The 16,593-nt window shown below is 35.3% G+C and overlaps 2 protein-coding genes across 2 annotated transcripts in view; both read right to left on the reverse strand.

Annotated features, from left to right (window-relative positions):
- The window catches only part of LOC307161903 (uncharacterized protein), a 150,839-nt gene that overhangs the window by 83,335 nt on the left and 50,911 nt on the right, over window positions 1-16,593 (reverse strand). The gene's annotated exons all lie outside the window — the stretch shown is intronic.
- The window catches only part of scn12aa (sodium channel, voltage gated, type XII, alpha a), a 63,777-nt gene that overhangs the window by 35,715 nt on the left and 11,469 nt on the right, over window positions 1-16,593 (reverse strand). The window contains exons 3-8 of the mRNA XM_079876858.1: window positions 16,095-16,205; window positions 12,367-12,464; window positions 10,507-10,635; window positions 6,193-6,284; window positions 5,814-6,056; window positions 5,184-5,247 (exon numbers count right to left, since the gene is read on the reverse strand). Coding sequence (XP_079732984.1) covers window positions 5,184-5,247; window positions 5,814-6,056; window positions 6,193-6,284; window positions 10,507-10,635; window positions 12,367-12,464; window positions 16,095-16,205 — 737 coding nt within the window. The remainder of the gene's footprint in view (window positions 1-5,183; window positions 5,248-5,813; window positions 6,057-6,192; window positions 6,285-10,506; window positions 10,636-12,366; window positions 12,465-16,094; window positions 16,206-16,593) is intronic.

Below are 16,593 nucleotides of genomic sequence, written 5' to 3' on the forward strand. Positions count from 1 at the left end.
TGAACACGTGCGGCAAACACGACTAGAATTTGGCTTAAATAACCTCTGATGGTGAAGTTCTCTGTAGGTTATAGAAATAAACCCCCCCAAAATTATATTTTATTATTATTGTTTATTTTGGTACATTGTTCAGTATTATATTGAGAGCACATTTTGTTAAACTGCTTACTTTCGTGAGGAAGAAAATACTTCAAGTAGGCTAGTTGTAAAGGTGTGTGAGTTTTATCATTTTAATTTGCACTACAAAGAGTGTATGTGTATGTATATTTTTTATTACTGTTTATTTATTTTTGGTAGATTTCTTAAGAAGCAACATTTATTTTTAGACTTATTTCTTGGCCAGTTGTTGACTGTGCAATAAATATTAAAAGTTCTAAACCTTCTATTGTTTTGTTGTTCCATAGTAAAGATAACATTTTAATATTTAAGGTAATAGGTGTCTCTCACAATGTCCCACACCAAATTAACATTAAAATAGTGTGAATTAGTGTACAATATTTTATAATAATAATTTATTCTATTTAGTGTCCATTTAATTAATTTAACTCTTTTTTTTAAGTAACGCAATAGTTACTTTCCCTGGTAATTAGTTACTTTTGTAATGATGTAACTCAGTTACTAACTCAGTTACATTTTGTGAGAAGTAACTAGTAACTATAACTAATTACATTTTTAAAGTAACTTGCCCAACACTGCTCACAACTCAACCAAATACAGAAACGGGCAGCAAATACTCACAACGCAACTAAATACAGAGACACGCTGCAAATACACACAACTCAACCAAATACAGAAACGGGCTGCAAATACTCACAACGCAACTAAATACAGAGACACGCTTCAAATACTCACAACTCAACCAAATACAGAAACTCGCTGCAAATACTCACAACACAACTAAATACAGAAACTCGCTGCAAATACTCACAATGCAACTTAATACAGAAACTCGCTGCAAATACTCACAACACAACTAAATACAGAAACTCGCTGCAAATACTCACAACACAACTTAATACAGAAACTCGCTGCAAATACTCACAACTCAACCAAATACAGAAGCTCGCTGCAAATACTCACAACAACGCAACCAAATACAGAAACGCGCTGCAAATACTCACAACTCAACAAAATACAGAAACACGCTGCAAATACTCACAACAACCAAATTGTCTATCTTAGCAAGAAGCTTGCTATTTTCAGCTGTCTGCATTGGTATTTGCAAGAAGTGTTCATCACTGTATTTATAAGTTGCTTTGGGTAGAAAGCATGTGCTGAGAACTTAAATTTGTCTTGTGTCAGTGGCATGGTTTTATCAAGGATAGTAGCAGGGCCATTTTTATGGCCCTATTCCAAACACTTTGCAAACAAGTCACTGTCTATGAGAATGATAACAAAGAGAGAGAGAGAGAGAGAGAGAGAGAGAGAGAGAGAGAGAGAGAGAGAGAGAGAGAGAGAGAGAGAGAGAGAGAGAGAAGAGCAGTGTAATCCCCAATGTTCTGTTGTCGTAAAAACAGCCATTACCAAACCTACAAAGGGGCTTAGGATGGATCAAATGTGAATGTAGATGGGAAATCTTCTCTAGGATGTGTGCCATGAGCCGAGGAGAGCAGTTCAGTTCAGAGGAACTCTGAAAGTGTTAAATCTAGATCTCAGACAAACTAAAAATAGAGATCATTGTTTGTTCCTACTGGGTGAGGTTGATATTAGTTATAAGGACTCGTAGGATGAGGTTTGTGGTTATTAAGTGAAACCTTTGAATGATCTCAAGTAATTACAAAACCCTATACTACACTCTTAAAAATAAAGTTTTTTTATTGGGATTGATGGTTCCATGAAGAACCTTAATTATCCATGGAACCTTTCCATTCCACAAAAGGTTATTTATAGTGGAAAAAGGTTCTTTGGATTTTTAAAATGTTGTCCACACTAAATTTTATTTATTTTTTAAGACTAAATAAAGTGTGAATTTTGTGCATTATTCAGAGTATTCAGAATTCAAAGCCTGTACTATATAGTATCTATTTAAATGATGTAAAAAATATTTTTCAAATAAACAGATGAAGTACGTTTTGTACTAAAATACTATTGCAGTCTTTCTACTTCAAAATTTTATGTTAAATTCAATATGACACTTGCCATTTCTTTGTAATCAATGGTGAATTTTACTAGCAATTTCTGAGTGAAAATTGTTTCTATACTTTGTGTGTGTGTGTGTGTGTGTGTGTGTGTGTGTGTGTGTGTGTGTGTGTGTGTGTGTGTGTGTGTGTGTGTGTGTGTGTGTGTGTGTGTGTGTGTGTGTGTGTGTGTGTGTGTGTGTGTGTGTGTGTATGTCCGGTGGACTTTTTAATTTTTTAATTTTTACTTCTATACCTCTCAGTCATTAATAATCTTCGCCCTAACAGAGCAGAATTGCACATTAACACAGTTGGGTATTTAGCACAATGAAATCCTTGAACAAACATCATCCCGTGGCTTCGGTCTGAACAGTGTTGCTGGGATTTGCAGGATTATGTCCCTGTGCACTGCAGAGACAGAGTTGGTTAGTGAGACCCACAATGAAGGACTTTCACTCTTAATTCAGCGGATTATTCCATGAGATTGTTTATGCACAAACAAAAATCCCCACTGAGTGTTCATGGATTGTATATGATAAAATGTTTCAGTTAAAGTGTAATTCTTTTAATAAAGTCACTCTAATTATTTGGCTCATGTAAATGGCCAAATAAATGAATTAATTTGCTCTCTTTAAGCCTTTGCTGTAATTTGACCACTACAGTGGTTAGACTTTTTAAAGAGACCATATTTTGCCCTTTTACAAAGTCTTGATTTAGTTTTTGGGCTCTACTAGAATAGGTTTTCATGCTGGAATGTTCAAAAAACACATTATTTTTCAAATATTTGACATTGTTACAGCTCCTCTCTTCCCAGTGATTGTGAAAAATGTTGCCATTGTAGGTCATTATTGCTGAATCGAGAATTGCCATAGGAACTCACATCATCTTTCAGAGAGAAAACCATTTTCGCGGGCTTTTCTACACGTAAAACACCAAGACAGCAGGTTGAAGAGGTGACGGGAAGGCGCCGGATAGCAAATCTATAATAATGTCACTGATTAACTTCAGTGAAAACATCAAATGATCATGCAATGCGATAAAATAGCTTCTCTCTCCTGCAAACAATGCCATGAAGTATGTGAATATTTAACCAAGTCAAAAACAAAACAAAAGGTAAGCAGGTATCTGTATTCAGTTCAAAACAGACACAAAACGTCACTAAAGGCGACAACTTTTGGTAAACGATTAAACCTCCTTGTGTTTTCTCACGGTTTGATCGATTTGAGCAACCATAAACAATGCAAAAAATAATAATTGTGCCCTCCATCTGCATTTCGCGCCACAGCAAGCTATTTTCAACACACTAACTAACTCAATCAGGCCTCCCACAATTTTTTTTTTTTTTTTTTTTTGCATATGCCTTGGGCGGGAATTATTTAAATGAGGAATATAGTGACGTGTTCGTTCCTGGAAGAAAACTCAAGACTACAATTGAGGCGTTTCAGAGAGTTCAGAAACACTGACACTGATATAGAGAATAACTCCCGCTGAAGTGACTTTGTGCTTTGTAACTTTGAAGGCATTTTTCATGCTCAAACAGCAACATTACACACTAAAGAAAGCTGAAAATGTGGAAGAAAAAAAACGGAAACAAACAAACAAAAGCATAATAGGACTTTAGAAGAGAGTTATCAATGAAATTGGGTCAATGCAGCTTAGTCATCAATGCAATCTAAGATTTTGAGGAAAGTGCATCATAATCTCTTGCCTCTTTCCCATAGGAGAATCACTGCAGGTTTATTAGCTTAGTGGTTTCTAGACTGCATTGGACCGATTACCGTTTAGGCTTGAGGATTGGTTTGAGCTCTGTATGAGAGGGCTAAACCAGTGGGGTTAGATTAATACAGCATTTTGGGATAGCTGTACAGCAACATATTATAAAATAGGATTATTATTTTATTTTTTATTAGAGTTGCTTAGGATGTTAATATACTTTCTCTTATAATGCAGAGACAACTAGTAGGTCAGTTCTCTTGATGAGTGTAAATACTGTAATCTATTTATTTGATCTTCAGGGGAGTGTTTGGAACAGTTTTATTTTAGTATCATAGTTTTTGTTAATATATTGAATTAGATTTTATTTTGGTCACACTTTTGTTTTGGGTCCAATTCTCTCTAATAACTAACTATTAACTATGACTTTTGCCTCAGTAAACTCCTAATCACTGCTTATTAATAGTTAGTAAGGTAGTTGTTAAGTTTAGGTATTGGGTGGATTAAGGGATGTTGAATATGGTCATGCAGAATAAGGCATTAATATGTGCAATAATATTTTTAAGTACTAATAAACAGCCAATATCCTAATAATATGCATGCTAATAAGCAAATAGTTAAACTAAAGTGGTACCTTTATTTTTATATTGTCTGTTTTCATTTTCATTTCAGTTAAACAAAAAATTGTTTTTGTCATTTGTATTAGTTTTTTTATGTCTACAAAATTTTAATTTATTTAGTTATTTTTTATTGTACTTCAACTTAAACTAAATAAAATGAGAAATGTTGCCTTGGCAACTATTGAAAAACAAAAGTTTGTATTTTATTTTATTTTATTTTATGTTAGTTCATGTTTATTTAGTTTCAAAGTGGCGAAAATATGCTTTATTTTATGGTTTTAGTTAATGATAATAACCCTGGTTTGGGAAACCTATATGAAAACCATCATTTTTGCAATTTTGCTAAACTTTTCCTAAGTCCCCCTGTCCCAATGACAGCTGCTCATTTAGTCACATCATGAGAGATTGTGGTCAACTATCACGGACCTCCGATTATATGCCACATGTCACCATGCTGACCGCTCAGTCTCCTCGCACGCAGAGACGACAATGTGTGTTCTCAGATAAACCATGGTCCCTTTTAGGATTTATGGATATTATTGCTGCACTACGACAGTGTTTAATTTCATAGTAATGACAATAGGCTGGATGAGCTTATGGTAAACTGATACCGAGTGATTATCTACATAAGTCTGAGCTGAAGCACGCAATGTCTGAAGATAGATCTCTTAGTCGTAACCCTGTACAGAAAACCTTGTTGGGTTTGCTCAATGCAGTAAGTCAGATTACTTACCCAGCATCGCTGCTGTATCCGCATATTAAGGCATCCTTGGATCCTTCAATTTTGTAGAAATTGTCTGCGGGAACAAGAGTGAGAAAAATTCAATGAATTTTACAAGACATGTCAGACTGAGAATCACTGACACTTTCAATTGCTGTTCAGTTTAATTATAGACTTCATCACTATGTACTTAGTTTAACAGAAGCTGTCATGTTGATCTAATACTGACTGACAATTTTGGTGAGTTTCATTGATTTGTTTTCAGCGCTGATCACTGAACGTTGTTCGACATTTAAATATTAACCTGTAATGTAGAGGTTTGAATCTTTGGGTTGACAGCCAATCGATTTGATTCATAATTCATTTGTTTTCAGTTCAATGCAAGAGTGATTTTGTTTTGTAAATTCAGCGTTTTCAGTACAGTTTACATTTTTGTGATGAAATAAACAATCACGCGGCAAACTTGAGCTCAACTTTATGCAAATGAGCTTTGATGCACTGACACAGAAAGCGCAGCTTTAGGTAAGAAATTATTTTTAAGCGATGCATCAAGAAAACAAATGAATCATTACACCCCTACTGTGACATTAATAGTTAACATTTACAATATAAAGCATTATATCCAATATAAGTCGGTTGAACCTTCATTTGTTAAGAAGTCCTTGACGGACAGCCATGTCTTATTGTTACAAACGAAACTCCCATTGCCAGGGTAGGTGGAGTTAACACAGTGGGCGGGGCTACGGACACACTTCTGCCGTAGGATGCCCATAAAGAGCTGTAGACCAATCAGAGCGAAGACACTGAGACAGAAAACAGTGAGGATCATCACGTCCGCTAGCTTTTTAACCGACTGGATAAGAGCACCGACAATGGTCTTTAAACCTACAGACGTAAAAAAAACAAAAAAACAAGAAGGTTAATATTAAATTAAAATATATGCAATATATCCCACATTTCAACTTATCACCGAATCTAGTATGAAAGCAAAGCTGATTGTGGTCCTGAAGGTGTCGCTCACCTGGGATCACTGATATTGTTTTTAAAGCACGCAGAACTCTGAACGTCCGTAATGCTGATACGTTGCCGAGGTCCACAAACTCTGTCACATACCTGGAAAGAAAAAGATTCAAAGTCATTCTTCGATTCAAAAGAGTGTAGACCGTGAGCAGTGATTTATATTCATTCAAAGATAATAATTTTGACTCGCGCCTCAATTTGTAAAAGCAAACAAAATTCAGGTTTACAGTAATGCACTTGGACGCCATTCAGGGGGGTGTAAATATAATATATGCAGATTTTGCTTTTAATCAAGTGCTTATATCAATTCTTCTTTTAAAAAAATGTCTTAAGTTAATAAAGTTTCTTATTTGCCTTTTTACCTATAGGACTACTTGTCTAGGTGGATGAACATCAGGATTTGTTCCTGTGGATGGAAAAACCCTTCCTGATTCTTATGCATGTCATGTGCAAGTTACTCTAAACTTCTGTTTTCTGTACATGTGATTTTGTTTAAATGATTTAATGTGGTAGTCAACAGCTTGTCACAGATGCTGTACATACAGCTAAACTTTAAAATCTTTTAAAAAATCTTTGTTTCACCACAGTATTTCTCTAGTTTTGCCACCAGAGGACATGACATCTGAAATCGTCTCTGTCCTCTTGTGACATTACACAAAAAGACATCACAATAATCTAATCAGCTGGGCTTTATGGGCTTTGGCCATTTTGCTAAATTAATAACAAGCAGAGCGGATATTTTGGTGTCACACACTAGCAGCAGATTGTTCCCACTATGTGTGCTTACAGACAACTTAATGAATAATAATTAGTAATTGAACATCATCAGAACAGAACATAATGTGTGTGTGTGTGGGGGGGGGGGGGTTAGGTAGGTTTAGGAGTAGGTTTAGGGTATAAAAACCATTACGACTATGGAATGTCCTCATAATGATAGAAATACCTGTGTGTGTGTGTGTGTGTGTGTGTGTGTGTGTGTGTGTGTGTATAGATATACATATGTATGTGTAAACATTACACAATTTTAAAATAAAATATTTAATTTATTTTGTCATGTGAAAAAGAAAGTACCTCCTTTTCAATTCTATGATTTTACATATCAGGACATCAAGAAAAATAATCTGGTCCCTTGGCAGGTCTTAAAATGAGATAAATACAACCTCAGACGAACAACAACACATGACATATTACACCATGTCATGGTTTATTTAAAAAAAACTAGGCTGAAATGGAGAAGCCATGTGTGACAAACTAAGTCACTGCTTCCATAGGAATAAAGAGAGTAAGTAGCAGTCAGGCGCTGCTAATCAAATGTCTTTGATTAATTGTAAGCAAGCGTGACCAACTCTATAGAAGCAGTTTGCTGGTCTGGAGCATTCAGGTGTGCGTTAACACAATGACAAGGAGGAAAGACATCAGCAATGATCTTAGAGAAGCAAAATGTCGCTGCCATCAATCTGAAAAGGGTTACACGGCCATTTCCAAACAATTTGAAATCCATTATTTTACAGTAAGGAAGATTATTCACAAGTGGAAAACATTCAAGACAGTTCCCAGCAAATTCACCCCAAGATCAGACCGTGCAATGCTCAGAGAAACTGCAGAAAACACAAGAACTACACCTCAGACTCTACAGGCCTCAGTTATCATGTTAAATGTTAAAGTTTATGACAGTACAATTAGAAAAAGACTGGACAAGTATGGCATGTTTGGAAGGGTTGCCAAGAGAAAGCCTCTTCTCTCTAAAAGGACAATGGCAACACGGCTTAGGATTGCAAATGTGTATCTGAACAAACCCAAGGATTCTGGAACAATGTCCTTTGGACAGACAAGACCAAAGTGGAGATGTCTGGCCATAATGCACAGCGACACCTTTGGCAAAAAACCAAACACAGCATATCAGCACAAACACCTCATACCAGCGCTCAAGCGGTGGCGGTGGGGTGATGATTTGGGCTTGTTTTGCAGCCACAGGACCCTGGCACCTTACTGTCATTGAGTCGACCATGAACTCCTCTGTGTGCCAAAGTATTCTAGAGTCAAATGTGAGTCCATCTGTCCGACAGCTAAAGCTTGGCCGATGTGCAACAGGACAATGACCTCAAGCTCACCAGCAAATCTACAACAGAACGGCTGAAAAAGAAAAGAATCAAGGAGTTGCATTGGCCCAGTCAGAGTCCAGACCTCAACATGATTAAAATGCTGCGGCGGGACCTTCAGAGAGATGTGTATAAACAAATGCCCACAAACCTCAATGAACTGAAGCAACATTGTAAAGAAGAGCGGGCCAAAATTCCTCCAGAACAATGTGAGACACTAATGCAGTCATATAGAAAATGATTACTTCAAGTTATTGCTGCTAAAAGTGGCTCTACAAGCTACTGACTCATAGGGTGTACTTAGTTTGTCACACATTGCTTCTCCATTTTAGCTTTATTTTTGTTAAATAATTAATGACACGGTGTAATATGTCATGCGTTGTGGTTCATCTGAGGTTGTATTTACCTCATTTTTAGACCTGCTAAAGGCCACGTGCTTTTTATTATGTCCTGATACGTAAAACCTAGAATTCAAAAGGGTGTACTTTCTTTTTTCACGTGACTGTGTATCTATCTATATATGTATGTATGAATTAAAATGAGATATAAAATAATAATGAACATTTACTGATAATTAATATTATTATATGTTTGTTTATTTATTTATTTTTGTAATAAGTCATAAGGGCACGAGTGGGTCACAAATGCCCAGGTGTCCTGAGAAAGAGTGCATCTGACATTGATCTGACCCTACAAAAATTTAGATGCAAAGCATGAGAGGAGATAAACCCTCTAAACTTTTAAAAAACAGCTTGGAAGGACAAACTAGAGCGGTTTGTTAATGAGGGGAAATGTTCATCCTGCAGTAGTCTGTCTCTTTTAGTTAATCCAATCCTCTGATTTGGTTGGGCTGTAAATGCTGGATATTTAGGTCACCTGACAAATCTCTTTCTGGATACCTGTGTACCTTGATTTACATCTTTCTTGATTCCTCCCTCTTTCTATTCCACTCAACTACAGTCTCTTGTCTCCTTAGTTATGATATGCTAATATCTACTTAAAGAACAGTCAGGGTTGTTTTTTTTTTGTTTTTTTTACACTTGTTCACATTTTCAGTAAAATATGTTTACAAAGGATATATGAATATACAAAAAGTTTCACTGAGATTACATTTCAGTGAATAACAACTTAAATTTAAGTCTGTCTCTCACACAAATAAATTGTAGGACTTGGAATTTAACTAATTAACTACTAACATGAGACTGGTGTTTTTGAGCTTGATATTATAAATCACTTTTTGCATTTGTTATATTAACCACTTAACCACCCCACACCCTTAAACATACCTGACATTGTAAATTAAGAATGTTGTTGGCTCTTTGACGCTTTTGTGCTTCTTTTAAGGCACTTTGGATGCATAAATGTAAATGTAAAAGAGCAGCATGAACATTAAGCTAAACTTCTCCATTTGTGACCCTGGACCATAAAACCAGTCACATGGGTCAATTTTGAACTGACTTTTAAATTGAGATTTATACATCACCTGAAAGCTGAATAAATAAGCTTTCCATTGATGTATGGTTTGTTATGATAGGGCAATATATGGCCGAGATACAACTATTTGAAAATCTGAAATCTGAGAGTTGAAAAAAATCGAAACATTGAGAAAATCGCCTTTAAAGTTGTTAATTTATGTTCCCGATTGTGCTGCATTCACTCAAAAAAATTAATATTTTATATATTCGTGTTGGGTGGGGTGGGGTGGGGTTGAGCATTGTGAGCTGGTGTGTGTGCGTTGTTGTGTTTTGTTGTGCTGTCTTTGACCGTGATATTTGCTCTGCTGTTTTGGTTCTTTTTTGCTTTGATGTACTGGAGGACCCCCTCGAAAACGAGATGTTTCATCTCAAGGGGTTAATCCTCGCAATAAAGATATGTTAATAATAATAATATATTTACGGTAGGAAATTTACAAAATATCTTCATGGAACATGATCTTTACTTAATATCCTAATGATTTTTGGCATAAAAAATTTGGCATACAATGTATTGTTGGCTATTGCCACAAATATACCCGTGCGACATGTGACTGGTTTTGTGATCCAGGGTCACATTTGTGTTCCAGGGAAGAAAGAAAGTCATATAAATTTGGAATGACACAAGGGTGAGTAAATGATGACAGACTTTTCATATTTCTGAACAGCTTATTCATATTAATTTCACAGCTTTCAGAACAGACAGTTATTTTAGCCTTAATAAAAATGAAATGTCACACTTACGCCATGACAATGACAGAGAAATCCAGCCAGTTCCATGGGTCTCGGAGGAAGGTGAAGGGCTCTATGCAGAACCCTCTGGCCAAGATCTTAATCAGAGACTCGAATGTGTAAATGCCAGTGAATGTATACCTGAAAGAATACAAGAGAAAACATGAACTATTTATGGTGAGCTGTTACTAGTCACTACTAACTGGACTTTTTTAAAGGGGACCTATTAAGTCTTGATTTTGTTTAGAATAGGTTATCATGTAAAAAAAACAAAAAAAACAGCTTCTATCTGCCCTGTCAGTAACGCTCTGTTTAGTTCCTGTCTCTATGAAGCCCCTCCTTCTGAAAAGCACAATATGCTCTGATTGGTTGGTTGGACCAGTGTGTTGTGATTGGTCATCTGCTTTGAGCGAGAAATGCCCCGCCCCTTTCCATAACCGCGAGTTTCAACACACTACTAACTAACTCAACCAGACCTCGCCCCTTTATTCTGTGTATGGCCTTGGGCGGGATTATTGTGGCATGTTCGTTCCCAGAAGAAAACTCAAGACTACAATGGAGGCGTTTCAGGGAATTCAGAAACAGTGACACTGATATAGAGAATAACTCCCACTGTGCTTTGTAACTTTGCAGAACTTTTTCATGCTCAAACAGAAAAATCACAGACTAAAGACTAAAAAAGCATGTTGAAAGCATAATAGGACCCCTTTAAACATACATAACATTCACACAGTTATTATTTTGATGCAAGTGGTGAATTGTTAACATGCTGCATGCTCAGATTCAATCTCTTAAAATATATTCCATGCATGCATATGATGTTTTATTTGAGCTGGGTCACCGTGGCTTTGTATTAGAGAATCTAGAGGCATAATCAGTGAATATGGAAACTCCGGTCATCTGTTAAAATCTAGGTCAGGGCTTAGACACCGGAAACCTGCGCTACACAGCTTTAGCTTAAATTGAACTGTCATGGAAATGTGGCATTCCTGATGCTGCAGGCAGAATGGCGACAGCAGGCTTATGAAGATGCAACTCTTACCAATGTGGTTATCAGGACCCTAGTAAAGCAATTAAATTAAGATGAAAACTCTTTTTAGCATTTCGATACACATTCTGAAGCACTTATGCAGGGTTTCTGCAGGTCTTAATTTTCCCTTGCACAAATTAAGGCCTTAAAAATGTCTTAAATAGAGCAGAAAGTCTCAAATTCATTAAGTTATAGCATTAAATGTTGCATGCATTGCAAAAAAAAAAAAAAAAAAACATCTTCCTCAGTATTTTTGTCCTGTTTTCCAATACAAATATCTAAACATACATTTACTTGAGATGCAAGTGTAAAATTAAGTCTTGACAAATGTAACAGAATGAAGTTAGTTTATGCTTATACTTCCCTTTGAATTCAGTTGATTTGTTTTTGAGCCCATTAGCAGATATAAATACTTAATTTTGATCAATTTCACAGAAAACAAGATTTCATATTTTATTTCATTTTTAATCTTGGTCTTAAAAAGGTCTTGAAAAAGTCTTAAATGTCCCCTTATAAAACCTGCAGAATCCCATAACGTTATATTCTCGTGTATACAGTCAGTCAACATGAAATTAATGTAAATTGCTTTCTCATTAAATATCCTATTTCACTCAGAAATGCATTATTTTAGAAGTAAAATGGGTTGTGACCTTAAAATGCATGTGTGAAAATAAATTAAATATGCAGCTGTTTGTAGAGTTTAAAACTGTGATCAAATAAGAATATCTATAGAGATAACTAAAAACAGTAGTAAAATACAAAATGTTTACTGTAGTTATATATACTGTAATATATATGTTTAAACATTTAAAAACAGTCATCAGAATAAAGGTGTTGCTTACTCTAGGTATTTGGTCCACAGCGGAGGATCCGACATCGCCATGAAGCTGCAGTTTGTCAAAATTGTGCACATGATGAACAAGCTAAACAAAGTGAACAAGTTAAGGAAATGAGCAGCAGTTAAGGGTTGTGCACTATCCATAACTGAACTGAAAATGCCATTCAAATTAAATTCCTAAAATTGAATTAAGGTGGCAAGCAGGATGCAGAAAAGTCATTTGAAATTGGATTCAATATTATATCATATATATACATGTATAATAGACCCTATACCGACTTAGCTACTGAAAGAGATGCTTCCAGAGGTCATAGATCCTCTTCTTAATATCATTAACTCATCTGTGCCATTAGGATTCGTACCAAAAACTTTTAAGCTGGCTATTATTAAACCGTTTATTAAAAAAATGCAACTTGATCCTACAGAATTAGTCAATTACAGGCCGATCTCGAATCTACCTTTTTTGTCAAAGAAACTAGAAAAGGCGGTATCCTCACAACTATGTTACTTTTTAGAAAGAAATGATAGAAATTATAGGATTTTCAATCAGGATTTAGACCGTATCATAGTACTGAGACAGCTCTCATTAGAGTTACAAATGATTTGCTCTTATCATCCGATCTTGTTTGTATCTCTCTATTGGTGTTACTGGATCTTAGTGCTGCATTTGATACCATCGACCACAACATTCCTTTGGATAGACTCGAAAATGATGTTGGCATTAGTGGAATTGCATTGGCATGGTTCAAATCATACTTATCTGACCGTTATCAGTTTGTAGCAATAAATGAAGAGGTGTCATATCGATCACATGTTCAGTATGGAGTACCACAAGGCTCAGTACTAGGACCGTTGCTGTTCATTATACATGCTACCCTTGGGAGATCATAAGGAAGCATGGCACTAGCTTTCACTGTTGCACTGATGATACTCAGCTCTATATTTCTTCGCGCCCTGACGAAACTTACCAATTCACGAAATTAACAGAATGCATAGCTGATATAAAAAAACTGGATGACTAGTAATTTCCTACTACTTAATTTTGAAAAAACCTCAGCACGTAATAACCTAGAATACTGTGATGGATGTTCTTTCAAGTCTTCGTCGTCGGTTAGGAACCTGGGTGTGCTCTTTGATACCAATCTTTCATTTGAAAGCCACGTTTCTAGCATCTGTAAAACCACATTATTCCATCTTAAAAATATATCTAAATTACGACATATGCTCTCAATGACAAATGCGGAACGGTTAGTTCATGCATTCATGACCTCAAGGCTAGATTATTGTAATGCTCTTATGGGTGGTTGCCCTGCATGTTTAATAAACAAACTGCAGCTGGTCCAAAATGCGGCAGTTAAAGTTCTTACCAGACCATAAGAACCATACCATCTTTCTATGACCAGCCCGGTTCTGTCAACACAGCATTGGTTCCCTATTAAACATTGTATACATTTTAAAATATTGCTAATTACTTACAAAGCACTAAATGGTTTAGATTGCCAGTACTTGAGCGAGCTCTTAACCCATTATAGTCCTTCATGTCTATTATGATCTCAAAATTCTGGCCAGTTGATGATACCTACAATATCAAAATCAACTGCAGGCGGTAGATCCTTTTCCTACTACAAAAGGTTTTTTTCCACCCTCTCTATTGATAAAAACTTCATCAAAATGATTCCCGTTCACACGGATCCGTGGAAATGACTAAAAACACTGTATTATGCATGCTAGACAAGTAATGTGGCTGTCACTTTCTAAAGAAAGTATGTGTAACGTATTTGTTTTTTGTGCAAACAAAAACTATATTAATATTTTAAGTAACCCTAACCCTAACCCTAACCATAACATTTAAATATTTTTTTAAATCCATGACATGAAGTAAGTTGCATCGTTGGCCAAACTACACAGTAAATGAGGACTTTGCTGATCTAAGGTGTACGTCATGTCAAGTTGCTATCCTGTAATATTCATGATGTCATTTATGCTTATCCTAACTGAAAATATGGAAGGATTTCACCCTAGTGATTGGCAAGCAGCTGTTCCTTTACTCTGTTTTCTGTTTTATGGATCTGAGGTTTTAATAGAGCCTGAACATGGACACAGAGGGATTTTCAGAGCCTGTGGCATTTGAGGATATAACAAGATATAGCTGGCCCTATCTGAACTGTCCAGTCAGAGGAGATGCGGCGTCACAACAGTATAGTGTTTAAACTAAATGTGGGTCATTCTACAAATGATTCTAAAGTCTTGCTAGTATCTAGAAAATTTAGTAATGATGTTCCTGATAACAGTAACTTTTTACATCATATTATCAGAATATTTTTAAACTTTTTTGTTTGTACATTTCTGAGCATGGCTGTTGGTAAAATGTGATTTTTTATTATATATATATATATATATATATATATATATATATATATATATATATATATATATATATATATATATATATATATATATATATATATAATTCAGATTAATTTATGTATATTTTGTGTCAATACAAACAAGTTAATGGTTAGTTATGGTAAAAAAAAAAAGAAAAGAAAAAAAGAATAATAATTAGATTTTTTTTTTTTGTATTTTGTTTTTTGTTTTTCAATTATTTATTGTGACCTTGTTTGAAATTAGGTAAAATATCAATATATTCATTAATTAGTAAAGTATTAGCATTTTTGTATTAATATCATTATTGTATTTTTTTTCAATAATGGTGAGTTTAATAACTAAATAAATAAAAAGATACAGTAAATGTTACCGTAGAAATGTAGGATGTAATATATGTGTATTCTGGTAAAGCATGATGACAGTAACCTGGAGTGGCATTGTGATACAGTCTGTATGTCCCTTTCTCTTTAAAATATGAATGGTTTTAATTGTTTTAACACAGAAACGTCTGACACAGGACTGGAAACCTGCGTGCATCATGACCGCGGACACTCAAACATCTGTGCTTGCAGCTGTCACATGATGCCAAATCACTGCGCTCTTATTTCATTTGGGGAATTAGAAGAGGAATATCAGCGGATTTGGTTGGCGATGCCAGGGAAGAACATTACAGAGCTGTTTCAGAGATGAGACCAAATCCAATAGAACTCTGATGGTAAATATTTCAGATTCGCCTCACAATGTGAGCAGCTGGATATCATTTTGCTGTTGGTCCAGATTTTTGGCTTTTGATGCCTTTTGATAATATCCTCATTAGTTTCAGAGGCCAAATGGGAAAACCCAAACCACTTTAAATTCTGTTTCTACGTTTTCTGATAATGTAAGTGGTGTTTGCCCGTGCAAAAATCACCAGCATGATACTACGATGTCTTGGATGGTTGCCAATGCACTGCGATGCAGTCGCTCTATGATATTTGGGGTAGATTTTTTTTTTAGCATTTTGCTTTGTGGTTGTTAGGAAGTGCTAATGGTTGCTAGGTGGTTATTTACTGGCCCAAGTCAAAATAGCCTGCTACCCAACTCTAGTTTCTCTTACATACCTTTTAGAAATGGCGCTTTTGGAAAGCAGATTTATATGGTTATAAAATACCTCGCAAATGAAAAAAGAAATCAGTGCAGCTGTGTTTCTAGAGAAGCTTGTGGTCTTAAGGTCTGATATCTGCGCAAGTTGCTAAACACAAATCAGAAGCACGGCTATAAACAGACCAAATCTCTGTGTAATTCTCCAAGCAAGTAAACATGCACACATATAGAGAAACGTTCAGTGGAAGGATATGAATGGACTAGAATTCGTATGGAGATTCTTCTAATGCAGTGAAACGGACTGAATATGTAGAGTGCAGATGTGGCACTGAAGCGGAAGATGGCTTTTCCCTTGTTTACTACTATAAAAGTCTGTAAAAAGAGAAAAAAGAAGAGAAACAGTCAGTCTGAACACATGAAATGTCACTATTCTGCATCTAAAGATACATAATGTGCAAAGGTTTGTTGTCAGAATGATTTAAAAAAAAATTAATACTTTTATTCAGCAAGGAAACAATACATTGATCAAAAGTTTTAAGACATTCATGATATTATAATGTTAAGTGTAAATGTAAATAATGTTAATTCATTATTTTGACATTTCTATTCTTAAAAAAACATAATATTAAGCATTTAACTGTTTTAAACATCATAATTGGTTATTTAGCAGCAAATCAGCATAAAAGAATGATTTCTGAAGGATCATGTGACACTGAAGACTGCTATGCTCAAAAAGTATATAAATGAATTAATTAACTGC

The sequence above is a fragment of the Squalius cephalus genome, assembly GCF_949319135.1.
Source record: "Squalius cephalus genome assembly, chromosome: 7".
Lineage (NCBI taxonomy): Eukaryota > Metazoa > Chordata > Actinopteri > Cypriniformes > Leuciscidae > Squalius > Squalius cephalus.